General features: G+C 43.4%; 1 protein-coding gene across 1 annotated transcript in view; it reads right to left on the bottom strand.

Moving 5' to 3' along the window:
- Positions 1-118: 118 nt before the first annotated feature.
- The window catches only part of map3k13 (mitogen-activated protein kinase kinase kinase 13), a 38868-nt gene continuing 19333 nt past the window's right edge, over positions 119-19653 (bottom strand). The window contains exons 2-14 of the mRNA XM_078261719.1: positions 9205-9905; positions 8479-8662; positions 8119-8310; positions 7294-7452; positions 7011-7169; positions 6742-6850; positions 6396-6505; positions 6072-6188; positions 5430-5573; positions 4412-5165; positions 4240-4310; positions 3727-4018; positions 119-3590 (exon numbers count right to left, since the gene is read on the bottom strand). Coding sequence (XP_078117845.1) covers positions 3489-3590; positions 3727-4018; positions 4240-4310; positions 4412-5165; positions 5430-5573; positions 6072-6188; positions 6396-6505; positions 6742-6850; positions 7011-7169; positions 7294-7452; positions 8119-8310; positions 8479-8662; positions 9205-9838 — 3027 coding nt within the window. The 5' untranslated portion in view covers positions 9839-9905 and the 3' untranslated portion in view covers positions 119-3488. The remainder of the gene's footprint in view (positions 3591-3726; positions 4019-4239; positions 4311-4411; positions 5166-5429; positions 5574-6071; positions 6189-6395; positions 6506-6741; positions 6851-7010; positions 7170-7293; positions 7453-8118; positions 8311-8478; positions 8663-9204; positions 9906-19653) is intronic.

Genomic DNA, 19653 nt, shown 5'->3' with positions numbered 1-19653 from the left:
ACATGAAACATGCATGGAATTATTCTCTAAAAATCTATAAATTATGGGTATAGTTAATGAGATGAAAATAAACAAGCATCTATTGTGTCACAGAAGAGACAGACCACAGTGTGTTGGGTACAGTACATCAGCATTTATTCCATGCAGTTGTTTGCTCTGATTTTATTCTCCCAGATACCCATTGCACTGTATACTGGATAATACAGGAAACGGACAGGATTGGTTGATCATAATGCCATTCAATAGGAAAGGGAGTTGGAAATGAGAGTAACAAAGAAACAAATGTTAAATACATGGGATGAGGCAACATGATGTCTACAGTTAGAGACAATTTCACAGAAATTCAGATGTAAGTTACTGGTATTCTGATTAAAAACGAGAGAAAGGGATCTCTGCAGAACAACAGAAGTCGGCATCACACATGCCTTCAGGGTTAACGTCTCATTTACCCTCCTGTGACAGTCCACGGACTGGCTTTTGGTTGTATTAGAATCGATTCCCTATAGCCTAAAAAGCTTTAGGAATGCCTGATGTTGCTAATTACTGATGAAAAGTCGGCTAAATCAATACATCATGATCTAAATGATGAATAGTCCCCCGCAGGGTCACAAAGACAAAAATGATGCCCATGATATGACAATGCTTTTGTTCTCCCATACAAATACTGTCCTCTTCTGATACCAATTGAATGTGCTTCCTTTAAATAATACTTTTCAGGAAATAACCATAAGGTCATAACTTTTCTAAAGCTGCCTGAAATTAAAAAGAACACAAACCTTACCAGTCATTCATAATAAATTAATTAAATAATCATGTAGGCCAGCTACAAAAACAAAGAAAAGAAAAAAAAGAATCAAAATTAAATTAAAACTTAAACAATCATATTTCATAGGATAATATGCCAGAAAGACAATGTTATGAACAGCTTGATCGTATTACCCAGTCATTACAATATACTAGGTTATTTCACACATACATGAACAGAATGAAGAAGGTTTAAGGAGGCTCGAGGAAAGGCAACCGCTGCTTTCAGTACCAAGCCTTTGTCAAAGCTTTCAAGCAAAAGGGTAATTGATCCATCAGTACAGTTTTAGATTCACCTTGTGCTACTCGGTTCTCATGACTCACACTCCTGCGGTGGTCAATACCAATGTCATACAGATGAAAGAACTTCCTTCTCATTTTCAACCAGTCGCGCTAGTCATCAGTGACAGAAGGCTCTGTCAGAGCTGTGCGATACGTTATAGAGAGAGGACAAAAACAGATTACATTACATTTACAGATGTTTACATACAGGAGTAACTAACACTGAGATGAGGTTTTTGAAAACCAAGAGCAGCTTTATTGCTCTGTGGCCTTGTCTCTGGCTTTTATTCCCAACTTAGAATCTCAGCCATCTGCACACACTTGACATCATTATTGTTAAGTTCAACCCTGGCTGGCTATTTTTCAACCACAGAATCATTAAGATGGATGACAAACACTCTAATAGGGATAAAAAATAAAGCTCTCACAGATGCAGTAACCCTTTTTAAAGACAACTAGTCAAAAATAGTAAAATTGCTGGGATACTCAAGGATTTGGATGGTCATGGGAAACATGACCCACAGCCGGTTAGCTCAATTGGTTGAGCAGGCGCACATATATTGAGGTTTATTCCTCAACGCAGAAGGTCCGACGGTTTCCCTCTCCCTCCCCCCTCTCTCTCCCCTTTCATATCTGAGCTGTCCTATCCATTAAACGGCAGAAATGCCCAATGTATCTTGGGTAGAAAGAAAGGAAAGGAGCCAGGACATTTACATAACACCAGGCAAAGTAAGTCATTGTAACTGTCACCATCTAGTGGCTGTTGATATATTGCTCCTGCTCTCAATCGGCAACATAAAACCTGAGCATCAAACCCCCAGAAAGGAGTTCCTAAAAATGGGACAATTTAAAAATATAGCTTCTATAATAAGCTGTTTGACACTTGCTGCTCTCCTCTAGCCAGCCACCAGTCACTGTATTGTGTCTAGCCAGCTAGACGCCCTGGATCCTGAGCAAGCAACTTCTTTCTCACCTGAGCGCCAACCTACATTATTGCTGTTTTATTCACTACAGCACAGAAAACAATTATTATTTTTGGACATTGTGGATAAGACAGTAAAAAGTACCCTGCTAGAAAACGGTAAATGGGAGACGATGCACCTAGTGATTTTAAGAAATGGGATACTGCACCTGGATTGCAAGTAAAACGCTCTATGTCTCTACATAACATTAATGTCTGTTACATCAATAAAGGGTTGAACATCAAGGCTATCTGTAAGACCTTTTTTAATATTCTTGTATGGTCCATATTATGTATATTATTATGTATATATACAATAATTGGTCCAGTCCAGTTTCTCACAGTCCTCGAACAATCCTGAGATGAGACTTGAAACTGTAATGTCTAATGGAGAGGAAAGGGCTTTGTGTGCACACGCACACGCACACCTAAACAACTCTGGTCATGACATCTGATTGATGATGACGTGTCTCGGAGAAGGATGAGCTGGATCACAGAGGAAGTCTCTTTTTTATCTTCTCCTTAGCTGTCAGCTGAGTCTTCAGCTCTGTTGCTCTGTTAGCTTGTCTACTTCATGCAGTCTTCTGGCAGCGTTTGCATTTTGCGAGCTACACAAGCATGCTTGGAAAAGTTCAGCGGGGATCTTGATGACAGACTAGACACGTGGTGGTTTCTAAGGGAGGGAGGGAGTCTGGTCGCGAGGCAGGCTGTTCATGCTGGTGTTCACACTGCTTTCAAGAGCTCCCTGTTCCCCAACTCACCACGGTGGGGACGGGATGGAAGTGGGTGAGGCGGCGTACTGGGGCTCTGCGCTGTCACCTCATGATAAAGCAGGTTGATCTTACTTTAGTAAGAGGGGGTCCTTGTTGATTGGGGATTTCGGTCTAAAACAGTAAGATGCTGAGAGCAACGATAGCCAGATCAAAAGGCTTGTAGTGACACTCACCTGAGAGACCAACAATTGCAGTGATGTAGCTTCACACTGCTAGTTGTCAGCCTCTGATACATCAGCACTTCAACACATCCTCCTTCTCATCATCATCATCATCATCATCATCATCAGCACACACTTAGCCCATGCTCAGTTTCAAATAGTCAGTAATAGTTTTTCTCTGTTCAGATCAGAGAATTTACAGATGTCCTGAATTTTCCTTCAATACTCAGACAAAAATAAATTATAAATGTTACATTATCTACTGTACATTATCATTCAAAAGGGAATCCCTGCCATGGGTTGCTTGGATGCTGTGCTAGAGATGGGGGGAATGGGGGTTTATGAAGGGAAGGGTAGTTCTGGCGGAGGCTCTGGGAGAGATTGCATGGGGCTTGGCTATAGGGAGCTTTGTTTACAATGTCGTCCTCTTATTGCTGTATTTTCTGCAGGGCAGAGTGGGACACGATGGCCTCCAGGCAAAAACAGAACCAAGCCTCGGGTTGGGTTTCACCACGAGGAAGGAGCCCCGATTTTGTTGTTTCTAATGGTGGCATCGGAGCACTCTGCTTCTGACGTATCACAGTCTGAATCCCTAAACTGTAGAGGATTCTAGGAGAAACATTAGAGAGAAAAGACAGATTCAGCATCAGGCAACTGCTTTGCAATGTTTATTATTTGATCGTCGCTAGCCTGGCTAACATTACAGAGCTGACATGATGGGACCACACACATCCACAGTACTGACCTCGTAGCTGTGTTCGTCGGAGCACAGTTTTCCCAGCGAGATCTGGGTCTTTACCCTGCGGACGGCGCACTCCTTGTCAGAGAGGCCGTCTGACTGGGTGGAGATGTCGATGGGGATTTCCGGTGTGTGCGACAGCAGCTCATCCAGGTGTTCCTCCTGACTGGTACTCATCCTCTCCAGGGGCCCGCTGTGGGAGTGGTCGCTGGTGTTTCCCTCCTCTCCGTCAGACACCGACAGGTTCTCTGAGCTGAAGGTGGAGTAGGACTGGAAGCTGCTCATACAGCGATGAGGTCTATGAGGGAGCAGAGGAAGAATACAAAAAAATGTTGATGCTGTTATCCAGTAGATACCTTTCAGACTGGTTCACTGTATTTGGGACAGTATTACAAACTTTACTGTAATGATTATTTAAGGTTATGATATGGTGAATGGTCTGTAATTTTCTTTTGTTGCTCCACATGATGTAACAGTGTTACAACACAGCGAAGGTCAAGGTTGCAAACTGCATTTTACCTCTGTCTCCTTGGAAACTCCACTTCACTATCAACCTCCCCCTCTTCCTCTTCAGAGGACTCATCGCCACCCTGTCAGAGAAGCAATTACAGCTGTTAATCCATCATCTTTCACAGTTTTCTTAACACAAACCCATAAAACAGACTCACTCAAAGCTACCAGCTTTGCTCACCTTCCTGAGAGGTCTGAGAGTACGAGGCAGTGCAGTGAGCAGGGTGTGAGTGCGTTGGGATGCCTCTTGTTCCTGTGGCTGAGCCTTCTTTGTGGCCTCTCTGTCTGAGGCTGGATCTTTGCTGGGAGCCCCTAAAGAAGAAGCGGTGCTCTCATGGGTGTTGAGCAGGGAGTAGTGGGGCAACTCTGGGTGGCTTGATGCAGGAGGGGTCTCCTGACAGTGTAGGCAGCCAGGGAAGGGTTGAGCCTGGCAGCTGGGACACAAAGAACCAGCACCAGCACCTGGAACAGGATTGGAGCTGGTGGATGAAGTCCGCTGTCGCGTGTCTGCATCCACAGCAGTGGATATGATGTCAGGGCTGGAGCCAGAAACGCGACGCTGCATGTGGTCTGTCTGAGGGCTACGGAGGGGAGCAGCGGGGCCGAAGTAGCGCAGGTTGTTGGCACAGTTGACAACGGCCTCCTCGCGGCCCTTCAAGGGGAGGAAGGGCCCCTCGGTTGGCGGATGGTGGTGATGGTGATGGAGGAACGGCTGCTCCTGGAGAGACTGGGTGTCCTCTAATGCCCCAGAAAGAGGCTTCAGCACCCCGGGGAACTCGCTATGGCTTCCTTTACTGTTGGCCCGGCGGTGACGAGGCTTGCTTCGGTAGCGGGCTTTGCCAGGAGGTGTGGAGACCTTTGGGCTGGCTGATAGAGGTGAGGGGGAGGGAAGAGGGTCGAGGCTGGGGATGCCATCAGAACGAAGCAAGTCTGGCCTAAAAGAAATCCATTCAGCAACATTAACATAATATATCTAAAATAATGTTTCTCACCAACAGTGTATGTCCAATGTCTTCCAATGACACTTCTGGCTTTAGCAGAACATATAGTAATTCATCTTACTTTACTGAGAATTGTCCCTTATGAATACATATATATATATGAATACATTTCTAACTAATCATCTAGATGAACCTGAATAGGAAACAGGAAACATTTTTTCTTTTACAATTAGCTGTTCAATTTACTACGTTTCAGACCTTTTAGTGGGGGGCATCCCAGGTTTGTGGGACATGCTTCCTTTCTTCTTGATGAGCTTCTCTACAGCGTTGGACCTGACGATGGGTCTGACCAGGTGGCGCTTATAGGTCCCGGGATATTTCTTCTCCACTGCCTGCTCTCTCCTTCAGGGATGGCAGAATTAGTTTTGGAGTTATATAACAGTGAGCAGCATTCACATTAAGTTCTACAGAGAGTTGTACTTTCATTACTCCAAACTCTAGAAGACAGAAATCAAGTAAGGTGTATAAATATATTCTCTGAAGGATGACAAATTAGGTCAAGGAATTGGCAACAAATCAAGGGAGGAAAAACTCAGTGAGTCAGTTTTTTATTTGAGTCATTCTTTTGAGAATTGTTTATGATGTGACTCAAAACCCCCATACTGTTCTCTTGACTACAAACTGACCCAGAACAATGGCTTTGTTATACTCAATTATTCTCAATATGGTTAGTTGTCTTGCCAGGCCATTGTAATACTTTAAAATATTTCATTACTGGAAATGCCTTCTATAAAGGGGCAATAGTAGTATACACACAAGTAAGGCCTGATAATGAGGAAAGGGGCAGGACAGCAGTAAGGCTAGCTGATGATTACTGTGATAAAGCATTTATTTACATACTTCATTAGTTCCTTTTCTCGGACCTCCAGCTGCAGCATGATGGCACTGAGTTCCATGTAGAGGTTGTTGGCTCTCTCCAGCTTCCTCTCATAGTGCTCCCGGATGTCCAGTGCGTGTCTGAGAGTTTAGGAAATGCAGACAAATATTCACTTCCACCAACTTCTGCTTCAATTTAAAAACTACATCATGAACAAGAAAAAATACATCCATGCAAAAGTAATTCAAATGCATGAGTCAGGAGTAGCTATGGATTGCATGTTTATAATTGCTTTCTTTTCCTGTAAAGTTGGTCATGTCTCCTTCTGACTCTCCTTTCTTACACACCTGAGTTCATCCCGCCTGCGTCGGATCAGCTCCTCGTCCAGCCTGTGGATACAGGTGCCTTCACTTTTGATCTTCTCAAAATGTTTCTTCACTTCCTCCCTCCATTCTGCCTGTAATTTGGACGGACACAGTCAAAAAGCTGACAATTCACTCCCAGACACAAAAGCCATTAGATGACTTAAAGTCAGCGTTGTACCTAGAAGAACAATAATATCTAGAACAAGTAAATACTGTGTGAGGCTTGTGCGCTCACTGTTGGTGCACATCAACTTATCTTAAGAAGTGTATAGAGTCTTGTGACCTATACATAGTGAATGTTATTATGTTTTGCAGTTATAGTGCCAACCTGAGACTTGAAGTAGGTTTCCTGAGGAGCTCCCAGGACATCAGCGGAGGCAATGTCGAGGTGTAGGAGGATCTGACGAAACGAAGGCCTATTCCTGGGCTTGCTTTGCCTGGAATCAGAAAATAACAGGGAGAAGAGATGTGATTAAATGAGAACGGTAAGAATGTACTTTTAGGCAATCCTGTGTGGTGCAAAACCTTCTTAACAGTAATAGTAACCGACGCTGTGGACAAAGATACTATACAACATAATATATGATCCACACTGACCATGTTTGTTTCATGAGTATTTTGAAGCCGTCCGGGCAGGTGGAGGGGACAGGAAGGTGAAGACTGTTGCTGCCAACACCCCAAATGATGGCTGAGGAGTCCACGTCTTTGTAGGGAATCTCTCCGGTCAGAAGTTCCCACAACACAACTCCAAATGACCTGCAACACACAACACACAAGCAAAGAGAGTCAGGTTTCACTACAGCAACATCAACAGATGACTCTTAAAATATTAGACTTTTTCTGTAACAGTTGAACACTGCCCTAAAATGTAAGTACTCACCAGATGTCTACCTTCTCAGACACAGGCTCATTTCTTATCACTTCTGGGGCCATCCAGGCCACCGTACCTGCAAATGACATCTTTGTACTTTTGTCACTGAGCTCTTTGGACGTTCCAAAGTCGGAGATTTTCACAGTGTCGTTGTGGGTCACCAAAACACTAAAACATAAACAAACAGAAAACACAGATTTGTTAGCAAGGTCAGACTTCTTGATTAAGTGGACCAAAGAAGACAGTATCTCCTACAAGTTTATGGTAATCCTATAATAACAATCTATATCAATAGCATAGTAATTCTAGAGTTATTATAAAAACCCATGTTCACTCTTTCATATTGAAGCCATGCAGTGTCAGATCGACATTAATCCAGGTCAGATGACCTGGGTTAAACCATTCAGACCGTCAAGTTTCTCCTGTGACATTTCCGCTGGTTTTAAAGGGGTATGACTTTTTTTCAATCTTCAAGCCTAAAAGACAGAGGCACATTTCTGCATCTGCAACACCCCATTAGCCAAATGACTCTGACCTTTCCAGCACATTCAGCCTGCTATCATTCTGCTGACTAATACAGTGTGTGGCACTGGAGCAGCATGATGATATTGATTAGAGAAACAGGGCTACAGTGTGCAGAGGATGAGAAAGGAGGAGCAGGATGAGACAGGACACTGTGTCTTACTCTTATGTCAAGGCAACACGCTTTTATTAATCCTGAGAATAGCATTTGAGTTAAGAGTTAAAAAGTTACAAAAGTCAAATTGAATGAAGAATTATAAAAAATGATACTCATACACACATTTTACAATACCAGGAAAAGAGGAAACTCACTTGGGAGACTTAAGATCTCTGTGGATGATCTTGTGCAGGTGTAGGTAGTTCATGCCGCTGGCAATGCCTGAGGCCCAATCCACCAGCATCCTGGGGGTCACTTTCCTCCCCGCCCTCAGCACCTCATACAGCTGGCCCTGGGCACAGTACTCCATGATGATGCAGTAACAAGGCGCCTGGGTGCACACACCTCTAAGTTGGACAAAACACAGGAAACACCTTTATAGATCAACGGATCTTGATAATGATAAACCCCAGTATGTGCCAACTGTGCACATTTGGAAACCATCAGAGCTCCACCAGCTGAAAACAACAAGACAACATTAGGTTTCATGCAAGGTCTAGTTGTTGTAGACTTACTTGAAGCTGATGATATTGGGATGCTTGAGTTTTCGCAGATGTTTAATGTCTGTCTCCTTCTGCTCACGCACCTTCTTGATGGCCACCTCCTCAGAGCGGAACTTGCCCAAGAAGACAGCTCCCTGAGCACCGCTGCCCAGCCACTGCAACTCCGAAATCTCCTCAAATGGAACCTCCCACATGTCTGGAAACAAGTAAATTACATTTTGTCAAAATGGCATCTGCTCATGGTAACCAATGTGGTGATGTCAAGAAGTAAATGAAATTGAAAAGTTGGAACTATTCTTTTAAAAATGAATTCTAACTTAAAGAAAAAAAAAACACAATCACTTTTAAAATAAATGTCAAGTACTTTAAATTTCCTATATTATATATATATATATAAATACAATTGGACAGGACCAACCACAAAACCCAGCCCAGTTCTGTCTGACCTGGACTGTATCTTGTTGCAGCCTCTGTGTCCAGCCTTTACAGGCAGCCTGGCAGCAAGGTCAGTCTACCTTAACCATGACCTCAATTCAAACTGACAGCTGTACAGCTTCACCCACAACAGCAATATGGTGAAGCTGGGCTTGGCTATTTAATTACAGTTTCAGACTACATCAGGAGAAACGGAAGGGAATCTAAAGGTTGTTTTTTAAGAAGCCTTAAAGAGACATTTGAACAGTGAGCATTTAGTTTCCTAAATTGATTCCATGCAGAAAGATGAAACCCAGAACTAACCTTGCTGTTGTAGCTTGTATTCTGTTGAATATGTCTTCCCTATGATATTCCAGACAGGCCGAAGACAGCCAAACAGCCCTTCTAAGAACCCACCCGACCCAGGCCCCGCTCTGTGGAAGTGCAGCTTGATGTCATCAGGGTGATGGTGGTGGCTCTGCCTCCCCTCTACATTGTGGTGCATGGGGCATTCCCCTTCTCCCATCTGCTCCTCCATACCACTGCCACACCCGCCGTGCTCACAAGAGGCTGGCGATCTGGCTTCCTCATGGTCCTGCTCCTGCAGCTGGAGCACGCTGTTGTCAAAGTGCCCACCCTCGCTCCGTGTTGAGTCCACACTCAAGGCTGTGTTTGGGGGAGTTATACCCACCAGCATTGAGTCTTCGTCCTGGCTGGGCGTCTGCAGGGGAACGGGCAGTTGTGTCAGCGGAGCCAGGTCTGTGATAATCTGAGGTGGTAAATTGGACGGAGGGGCCTGAGGAGGCTGAGGTTGGGAGTTGGGCAAGTTGGATTTCTTCATGGTGTCCCCAACCACGGTGAGTTTGAGCTCCTCCTTCAGCTTGCCCACCAGCAGACTGGGGCAGGAAGTCCAAGAGAGCACCTCGGGGGAGCTACCCATGGTGTCGTGCATGTGCATGGGCTACCCAGTGTCAATGAGTGGGGTGCGTCCTAACACACTGGTTTGTCTGAATGTTGAAAATCACCTGCAGAGGGAACAGAACAAGAAAGAGAGACAAGTTATCTAAATTAAAATGAAATGCAGATTAAAATAAAAACCTGAGTTAAATCCATTTGGATGATTATAAACACCTCTGATACAACATAAACGTGATTAGAACTGTTGCCATGGGGCCCTATTACTTCCACAAAGAGAAATGCAATCCTCTCATAGATCTGATATAGAGAGAGCTTACATTATTGATGATTATTTTTAACTATGTAGTGCAAACACTGTAGGGTAGAGGTGGTTAGGAAATATCGTATAAGCTTTAAATCAGTGCATAAGAAACAGAGTTGCTAAATGAAAGACATTGCAAAGTAGATAAAATAATGCAATTCTGGGAAACAGTTGGATTAAACCAATCACACACACACACACACACACACACACACACACACACACACACACTTTATGTTCTCTGTGAAGCAGTAACAGCATAGCAGGGATTAAAAGTCTTGCTGTGTATTAGGACAGCTGAGACAGCAAAACATCTGGCACGCACAGCCCATTCTCACTGCTTAAACTAGCAAGGCCGGCCATAGCCACCATAGGCCCGTAGCCAGCCGCAGAGCAAATATACTAGTTCACTTCAGTCACTGAATCACCGGAAGTAAAACCAATACCATCATCAACCAGCCTATTAGTGTATGTATTGATGTATATTGTGATTAGGGCTGCAACTAACGATTATCTTAATAAATAATAATAATAATTTATTTAATAATAATCTGTCGATTAATCAATGAATCGGATAAAAAAACAAAAAAGCATTAATTTACATCAGCTCAATATATACATACATACTTGATTAGTTAGTTAAGTAACCCAAAGAGCAGATACCGACAAAACACACACACACACACACACACACACACACACACACACACACACACACACGTTCACTTCACAGCTTATTCATTAAATTATTACCATCATTGTAGTAAGTGCAAGTTAAGTTCATTAGTACACCACATTTAAACACAGCTTAAGATGACCAAGTGCTATAAAAGAACTTTAAAATGAAATTAAAAAGTACAACACACACAAATATATTTGTCAACAATAACTGATATGGGACAAAGCAAAGAATATATACATGACAATATATTGAAAAATTAATGGGCCAAAAAAGGCAAGTGAATAAAAAGTCTTAGTCTTGCAAATTATACCACCCCTGCTTTACTACTGTTATTAACGAGCTAACGCTAGCTTGTCATGCTTGTCAAGCTGGATAACGAGTAAATACCAGCACCAGAAGAGCTACTGGAGGGACGTTACATTCCTCACTTCAAAACGGAACAAAAGTAGGATTCTGTAGTGACTTTACCTTGCTGTTGAACTCCCTTCGTCCTCATCAAAGACTCCAACATGTTTACGTTTTAGGTGCTGAATCATCACCGTGGTGCGCCTGTGCCATGCCATGTCGCTTTTGCTTATCTTGCAATTAACACGTTTTCGATTTATTTAGTGTGAAATGCTCCCACACCTTGGATGACTTAGGTCGTACTGATTTCTCTGCCTCCGCCGTGTGTTTCAGAACAACGTTACGGGTCTCTCCGGTCTCTCTCCGTATTTCCTCTACCCCCGCTCTGCTTTTTTTTCCTTTCTTTTGCGCTGCGTTGCTCTGCGTTGCTCTGCGCTGCGCCGCTCTGCGCTGCGCCGCTCTGCGCTGCGCCGCTCCGCGCTGCGCCGCTCCGCTCTGCGCTCAACTCTGGAGAATTTCATTATCGATTCGTATCGATTCGTTGTATCAATATGCCACTCAGTCACGGAGATAATTCGTTGCCAATTTTTTTAATAATCAAATTTTATCGGTTCGTTGTTGCAGCCCTAATTGTGGTTAGAGCCCACATGCTTTACCGTCATTGTTTGTTTACATAACTCAATCGCGGGGAAGGCAAAAAGTTGCCACAGCGGTGACTTCAGGGAAGCAGGAGGATTTTCCAGTACTTGTTTTTGTCCGACTCCGGCAGTGGCCATGGTGTTTGGAAAAGAGTAGCTGCAGGCCACTGGTAAGCTAACGTTACCTTGTGTCTTTAGCTGCATGCTACCAGCCAGTAAACTACGCTGTCTCTGTGTGTTTTTTTACTTTGTAGGCGGGGGTGGAGAGAGAATAAAATACTGGGGGAATGCTGATCCTGCTTTTAATTTTGATAGTCAAAATCAAAAGCTCATTTCGATCAATGTTGCGATTTAAAATCGAAATCGTGACACCCATAATTGTGATACACAAGACATTTTTCTGAAAAGTTGATTTGTAGATATCATATCCAGACAGGAGTGTCTGTGTTTGGTTACTCCAGCAAATTAAAAACCTGAACAATCAAGACGTCATCTCATGAAATTATCACACAGATGAAAAATGATATCAAAATCCAATCTTTCCAATTAAAAGCTGCTCTTTGATTTGCAACTTCGTCGAAATACACCCAAATATATTAAAGGGATAGCTTCCCATGTATAGCAAAGTCTTGAACTTGAATCATCATAAAAATATAAGTTCAACCTAGTTGTCACCCAAACGTGAGAACACATATTGCTCCAACATGGCAACTGACGTCAGCGCAAATATGTACAGCTGTAAAGAATAGCAGCTTAAAGAATAAACAAGGATAATACAGTGTGACCATAGTCTCAACTCAGGTCCACCTCCTACTTTTTTCTGAGCTATTAATAGCATCTCAGTCTTCATAAGCGAATGAAACTGCCTTTGGTGTCATCATGTAACCTAAGTGTGAAATTTAGGTTGTTATTCATGCTCATGCTTGAGTATCCTGTGCTTAACCAAAATGCTATGCTTTATTTCATAGATGTAGTTCAGAAAACTACATTTGTCAATCTACCAAACCTGCTAATATGTGGTTAAAACCATGTAGCATTTTGCATGGTCATAACGTCTTACATCAAATTATTCTGATGGCAAACGTTTGTTTGTAGAAAAATGTGACAAACCTTAAAGTGCTCATATTATGCTTTTTGGCTTTTCCCCTTACCTTTATTGTGTTATATATCTTTTTTGTGCATGTAATAGGTTTACAAAGTGAAAAAGCCCACAGTCCACCCAAAGGGACTCACCATCTCCAACAGAAAACACTGTTCACAAACTGCTCCAAGCAGCTCTATTGTAGTTCAGCCTTTACTTCCGTGACAAACGTCACTTTGTAACACACGTTATAATGCTCGCCACGTTATAATGCTTGCCTAGCTGCTAGCGTGGCACGCCCTCATACTCTGCTTCTGACTGGCTGATTGTTCTTACCTAGCTACTGCTCATGTGCGACTCCCAACAAAGATGGAATAGAAGTGTGATGCCTCACTCGGCAGCTAAAATGGAGAGCTCAACACACAGGGTGAAAAGAGGAGCTGCAGCAATGTGCAGTACGACAAAAATATGGTGTTTTTTTTTTTAAATTAAACCATGTAAACCTATTCTGGTACAACCTCTAAATACAATTATGAACCTGAAGATGAGCATAATATGAGCACTTTAAGAAAACTGTCAGTCTAAAAGTATTTGTTTCTCTCCTTTTCTTTATCTCAGTGTGTGTGGGTCAGATGTTAGAGTGTGGTGTGTATTGGTGTGCAATGCTGTCTGCCCCAGTGTCTTTTGCAACACTACCACTGGGAGTTGCCAAAGTCAGAAATGTTAAAATCCTACACATGGGGGATTTAATTTGTTGCATACTGTGTTTTCAGACAAACAAATGGTCATTTATCCACAGTCTAACTGTGCTTCTTTGCCAAATCTTGGCAAAAAAGCAGCACAAAACAGTGAATCAATTGCTTTGTAAATGACACTTGACCCCCCCCCCAAAAAAAGAAAATACAATCAATTCTGAGGGGGCAGTAAAAAAACAGAGAGTGAGGGACACAGAGAGGGAGATAGTGAGAGGCTGTAAAGTGTGTACAGTCGGGAACAGGGGATCAAAGTCCAAGAGGGAGGAGACAGAGAGGCAGAGCAGTGAACTGGCTCTGTGTTACGTGGAGGTTTCCTTAAGGGGAATTGAAGTCCAATTGAAACACACTTTGTTTATGTTGCTCTCAGCGAGAAATGCATGAATGTACATTTCTTCCTCTCGGCATAGGTCAAAGTACAATAAATCTTTGATCCCTCTGATGCAGATCATTTTGCTGCCGAAATGCTGCAAAGCTAAGACACCAAGCCTGAATTCCAGAGCCCAACATGTTATTATTGTTATTTGTCTCTTTTTTTTTGGATACTTGACAATAAAATGAAGAACAGAAAAGATAGGGAAAGGGGATTAAAAATTCCTGACAGGACTCAAAGTGGAGATGCTCGCAGTTACATGATATGCGTCCTTGTCCATTGGTCCACAGAGATACCGCTTACATGTTTGTGCGAATGCATGTACTGTATCGGTGTGTGTATCTACTGGGGGGTAACCTGAGCGCTGTGAGAGTGTAGTGGCTGCCAGCAGCTCATCTATAATGCAGGCCTGTCTCTAAGCAGGTTGCTGAGAGTGCAGGGGAAGGAGAGAATGCTCTCTCAGGTATCCAATAAATCCGTCCCTTCCACAGTCAGAGACAATCGAGCTCTGCGAGTAGAGGCCCGTGCTGTAATTCCACCCCACAGACGATTCTAGGAGCTGGGCTTCTGATGTGGGCCGCCGTGAGTGGATGTGGTCGGCTTGACAGAAGCATGCATGTTACGACACAAGCTTGCATGCACAGTACCCTCTATAAAAAACTGCACAATTATCTTGCCTAAATAATGACTACAGAGCACAGTCTGACAGAAAACCTGATGCTATACAGCCTCTTATAATGTTCACCCATTTGTACTCTCTCTGCCCAATCTCTTTCCTCTTTCCGAGCCGGCTGAATAAGGACTGAGTCTATGCATCTATATCTGACAGAAAGAATAGGAAACGGACCTCTCATTCTCTCACATTGATCTCTAATGGAAGATCTCTATGTGTGTAGAATCCCATGAATAATGTCTGTGCCTCATGAAGAAGGGCCCAGGGTTTCATTTACACACGTCATTTATTTACAGGACTTTCCGAAAGTGACCATGACTAAGCAAAAGGACACACTGACCGTCCTTTTGAGGTTAAAACATTTTTTTGTTACATGTTTGCATAAAGTAAATATCGCTAGCAAACAATGCATATGCTCAGCAGAGTGGATACAAAGAAGAAAGAGAGAGAGAGTGAGAGAGAGAGAGAAATTATCAGGGGATGATCCTTTAATCCCTCTACAGGGCTCTAAAGACAAGCTTGTACAAACACAAACCCTATTCAGCCCTCCCCCTCCATATATCCTCTAAACACTTCCTTTCATTTCTTGCCTCTCTAAAGGCGACCTAATGTCAATGGCCAATAGCACAATGCATCATGGTAAGTACATCTTTAGTATACTGTATATGAACACACTTCTAAATGTGGAGCAGTATTGGCAGAGAAAGACTTCACTGATATTGTTACTGCACCACACTTTATATGAGTGTGTGTGTATACACATGGCAGCTGGTGGCACAGGCGGATCAGGTTCACACACACACACACACACACACACACACACACACACGGGGCGTGTCCGGCAGGATCCAATAATCCCACTACTCCCAGCAATCCACTGGGGAAGGGAGTATTTTTGTGGCACTCAGCAAATGGCAACATGGCTGTTAAGATTGTGTTTCGACGTACTGTGCCTTCACAAAAGCAGCTGGACCTTCCACAATATATGAAGACAGCAACAGACAGACCTTTACTAACATACACAGAGGTGTACATTGCATCCAGCAGCATCAGTAGCAGCAGCGTCATCTGTGTCTCCATCACTCTGCTCCTCATTAAGGGAAGCCCTGCTGGGCCCCATAGCGGGAACCTCCCTTTAGGTGACAGCTGTGCCACCAACAAAAGAACCAATTTAGCCGCTATCCCACCTCATCATTCACACATTACCATGTCAACACAGCATCCATCCTGACCTTCTGCTACCAGTCACACTCACTCTCATCCAACGCTCAGGTTTGGAGAGGCCAAAAAGCCTGAAGGTTGCTTTTGAATCCACTAAGACCATCACACAGGGAAAGCAGAATAGTGGTGCTTTTAAAGAACAACAATATAGTGGTCTTCACTATTTTTAAAGTGAGGAGGGGGTAAACCATCCAAGATAGTATTAAGCATTTATCCAAATATTGACAATTTTTTGAACAACAAAGTACATGTTATAACTCTTCACCTCAAGAAAAGTCGGGTACAAATCTCAGCCTCACGAGCTTCCAACAACTGACCAGCAGATTTATAAAAATCTGATCCTCATAGGCATAAAGAGAAGTATGACTGCAGCACACTGAGCCACAGTCAAATCTTTTCACAGATACGGTCCAAAGAAAGATAAATACCTGCTCCAGACTGTTTCTATCCCTCCTGTCCTCCTCTCTTAAAACAAATGGAGCAAAGAATGAATGGTGAGAGCAGCACATGTCTCCACTGAGCACCTTGAGTAACCAATAAAAGGAAAAGTTCTGAAACAAAATAAACTGGACAAATACAAGAGTCTCTTACCAGCAGTCGCTCAGGAGTCTCTATGGTCTGAACTACACATGACTGTCTGTTATTCTGGGTCACAGTTAAACAGCTGAACTCTGGTATCTGTACTTGTTTCCCTTGTCAATGCAGACTATGGACTTTCATGGCCAGTGTTCATCATGTGAGTAAACAATGTTATAAAACAGAAATTGAAAAATACTGCTCATAGATTTCTTTGTCATTGGAGTCAGACAGAATTACATTACAAACATATTCAGCAATATGAACATCAAATACAGAGACCTCAGAAACATGACTCTGCCAACAGAGCGGCCAGTCCTGATTTGATGGTCGGGATGTGGGCCGATGTCTAAATCAGCTTTTCCTCGCTACCATGGCCATGAGTCCTGCCAGAGGGGATTGGACAGCCTGCCGTAGGTGGGTGAAAGTAATAATCTGCTGGTGCGGGCACAGAGGTGGAGGGGAAAATAAACAAATTCTGGCAAAGCGTTCAGGCCTGCCGTCACATGGCTGACATTTCCCTATAATCCATTTTTCTTCATATTCTGATTCCCTCTGGTGACTCACCTGAGCTGACTTAAAATACTTGGTGGTGGCTGAAGGGAAAACAGGCCAACGAGCAATAATCCATGCCTGCTCGGGGTTTGACTGGTGTTGCTGGTACAAATAGGAACAAGGTCAAAGCTGCTCCTGCTAAGGTCAAAGTAAACATTCCAGGTGGGATCACCTGGAATATGGCTGGTTTGTTGTGAAGTAGGGAATCTCAGAGAGAAGAGGAGGGCACTCAGGTGGATGAATGAAACTGCCAGAGAGAGTTGACTGATGGGAGGATGAAAGTGTAAAAACAAAACCGCTACACCTGGGCTTCTTCTCCAAAAGTCCAAAACATCAATGTCTGACTGTTTGTTTGTTAGTGAGTTCAACAAAAAGAACCCAGCTGACCAACACGTTCTAGAGGAATACACTACAATTTGTGCTTAACGTGGTTGTGAATCATTAGCACTCCAAACACACACACATAACTTGTGCCTCAAATAGCCTCAGCCGGTACTAGCCAGAATTGGAAAAAATAACTAACTGAAGAAAATAGTGTGCGCCATCGACACGTCACACACTCTCCCTCCAGCTTTTTCTCTCCCAGCCTCTCAGTGAGGCTGCAGCCAGCACTGCAACGAAGACACACAGCCTCCTAAAATCTGAAACCATCATGCATACTCTGTTCTGAAAAGCTCACACAGCTTCAATATCTGCCTTTTCAGTCAAGCAGATTCTTTGTTACCAGCAATGTTCAACCATAAAGCTTTACAAAGCATTTATGAATGCTAACCATATCCTTTTGGATAGATGATGAATGCAAACAGACAGAAAGGGACAGTGGGGCCAAGGAGACAGTGGAGGGAGAAAATGGCTTAGAGAAAAGTAGAGGAAGAAAAGCAGATTAGGGAGACAGAAAGGGACGTGGAAGGTTATGAATGAAGGAGATAGTGAGGAACATTTTGTGTCTGGAAACAGAAAAAGAGTGAGAGCAGAGAACTATTAATCAGAGAGACGAACAAAAAGGAAAAAGAGAAACTGCTTTTCTGCTGTTGCTGCTGTGGCTGCTTGCGGCATGATACAGTACCGACCACGCTCCAATGGAAAAGACTCCCAGAGCGACAACAAAGGACACAAGAGGAGCCGGCTCCATGTGAACTGGGCCTGTCTGCCCTGCACGGCCAGGAGACAGCAGCACTCACACACGTAGAAAGACACAGACAAACACACACACACACTCAACACTACACACCAGAGCAGCTGCTGCCACAACAATCCCCCTTGTGCTCTTTTAATAGTGACGGCCTGCCTGGCCCGCCAACAACAAGGGTTGAGGAGAGAGACAGACACACAAAAAGTGACACAACAGACAAACACCCATACTGCAGGAGACCGGCTGTGACTGACACCATTTTAATGGCCCCGCAATATGAAAATACACAAAGCTACAGAGCAAAAAATAAAAATGGGTTTCACATGAGAAAGTGGATGTTGTACTACAAGTACACGTCCTTTCTTCTGCCTTAAACAGACTCTACCACAGCAGAAAGCCAGGAAATCAATACACATTAGTGCTTCTATTAGCTCCTGGGTTCATACTATCCCTGCAACATGCACCTCATCTAAGTTTTAATAATAAATCTGGTACCCAAAGTTAGACACTCTTCTTATTTCTATTTCTCACTAGAAATAAAATCCAAATGGCAAACTCCTCATGGATATGAATATGGAGCCATTATTTTAAGCGCTCTGTGGAGAATGGATGGAACTCTCCCCTCCTCCTCCTCTACCTCTTCTCCTTTAAAGCCCGGCTGCCGGCTACTCATCCTGTGCAGTTACATAAATATGCTTAGTAGCAGAAGACAGAGGTGGGCATACACAGAGCTTTTCTGCAGCCAAGCCAAGTAAAATAAAGAGATGGATGAAGATGCAAAGTGGGGGACAAAAGTCAAAGATTGTGAAGCAGAAAGGGGAACATGGACAAAGAGAGAGGCACAGTTAAGTAATATAAAATCTGGAAGAGAAAAGTGAATGTAATTTGTTGTATGTGCACATGCTGAAATGTCTGTGGCAGTGCACAATCCAAGTGTGTCCCAGAAAACTCTTTCATCTGCCCAGCGTTATAATGCCTTAGAATATCATTTTGCTACTCCATCAGGAGGTGGAGGTCCTGTTGGTCTATACCTTTACCTACATTTAAACCTGTCCTTCAGAGGGCACAGAGAAATACTGCATCAAAAAGCAGCAGCAGTATCATCGCTGAGCCTAAAATAGCTCCTGCACGCACCAACGCACGACCACTTAACACACTCCTGCAGCACTGCTACTGAACAAACACTGACACAGCTGATCCACTTACAAACAGTACACACGTACACGCATTTGAATGTCTCCACACACACACACACACACACACACACACACACACACACACACACACACACACACACACACACACACACACACACACCAAAGTACAATAAAAAGGAGCAAAGTACCTCCACATCACACTGCTTCCACTCAGATGTACAGCACAGCATCAGCAGATTACTTACAGCAGACTGAGCTCAGATTCATGGTCCTCCCTCAGCTCTGAGGCAGGGATGGATAAAAAAGCCTGAGGGAGAAAGGCTGAACTGACGGTCAAGATGGAGAAAAACGGCAAGAAAGGCAGGGAGA

This window comes from Sander vitreus, chromosome 11 (genome assembly GCF_031162955.1).
Source record: "Sander vitreus isolate 19-12246 chromosome 11, sanVit1, whole genome shotgun sequence".
NCBI lineage: Eukaryota > Metazoa > Chordata > Actinopteri > Perciformes > Percidae > Sander > Sander vitreus.
This window is presented reverse-complemented; position numbering and strand designations above follow the sequence as displayed.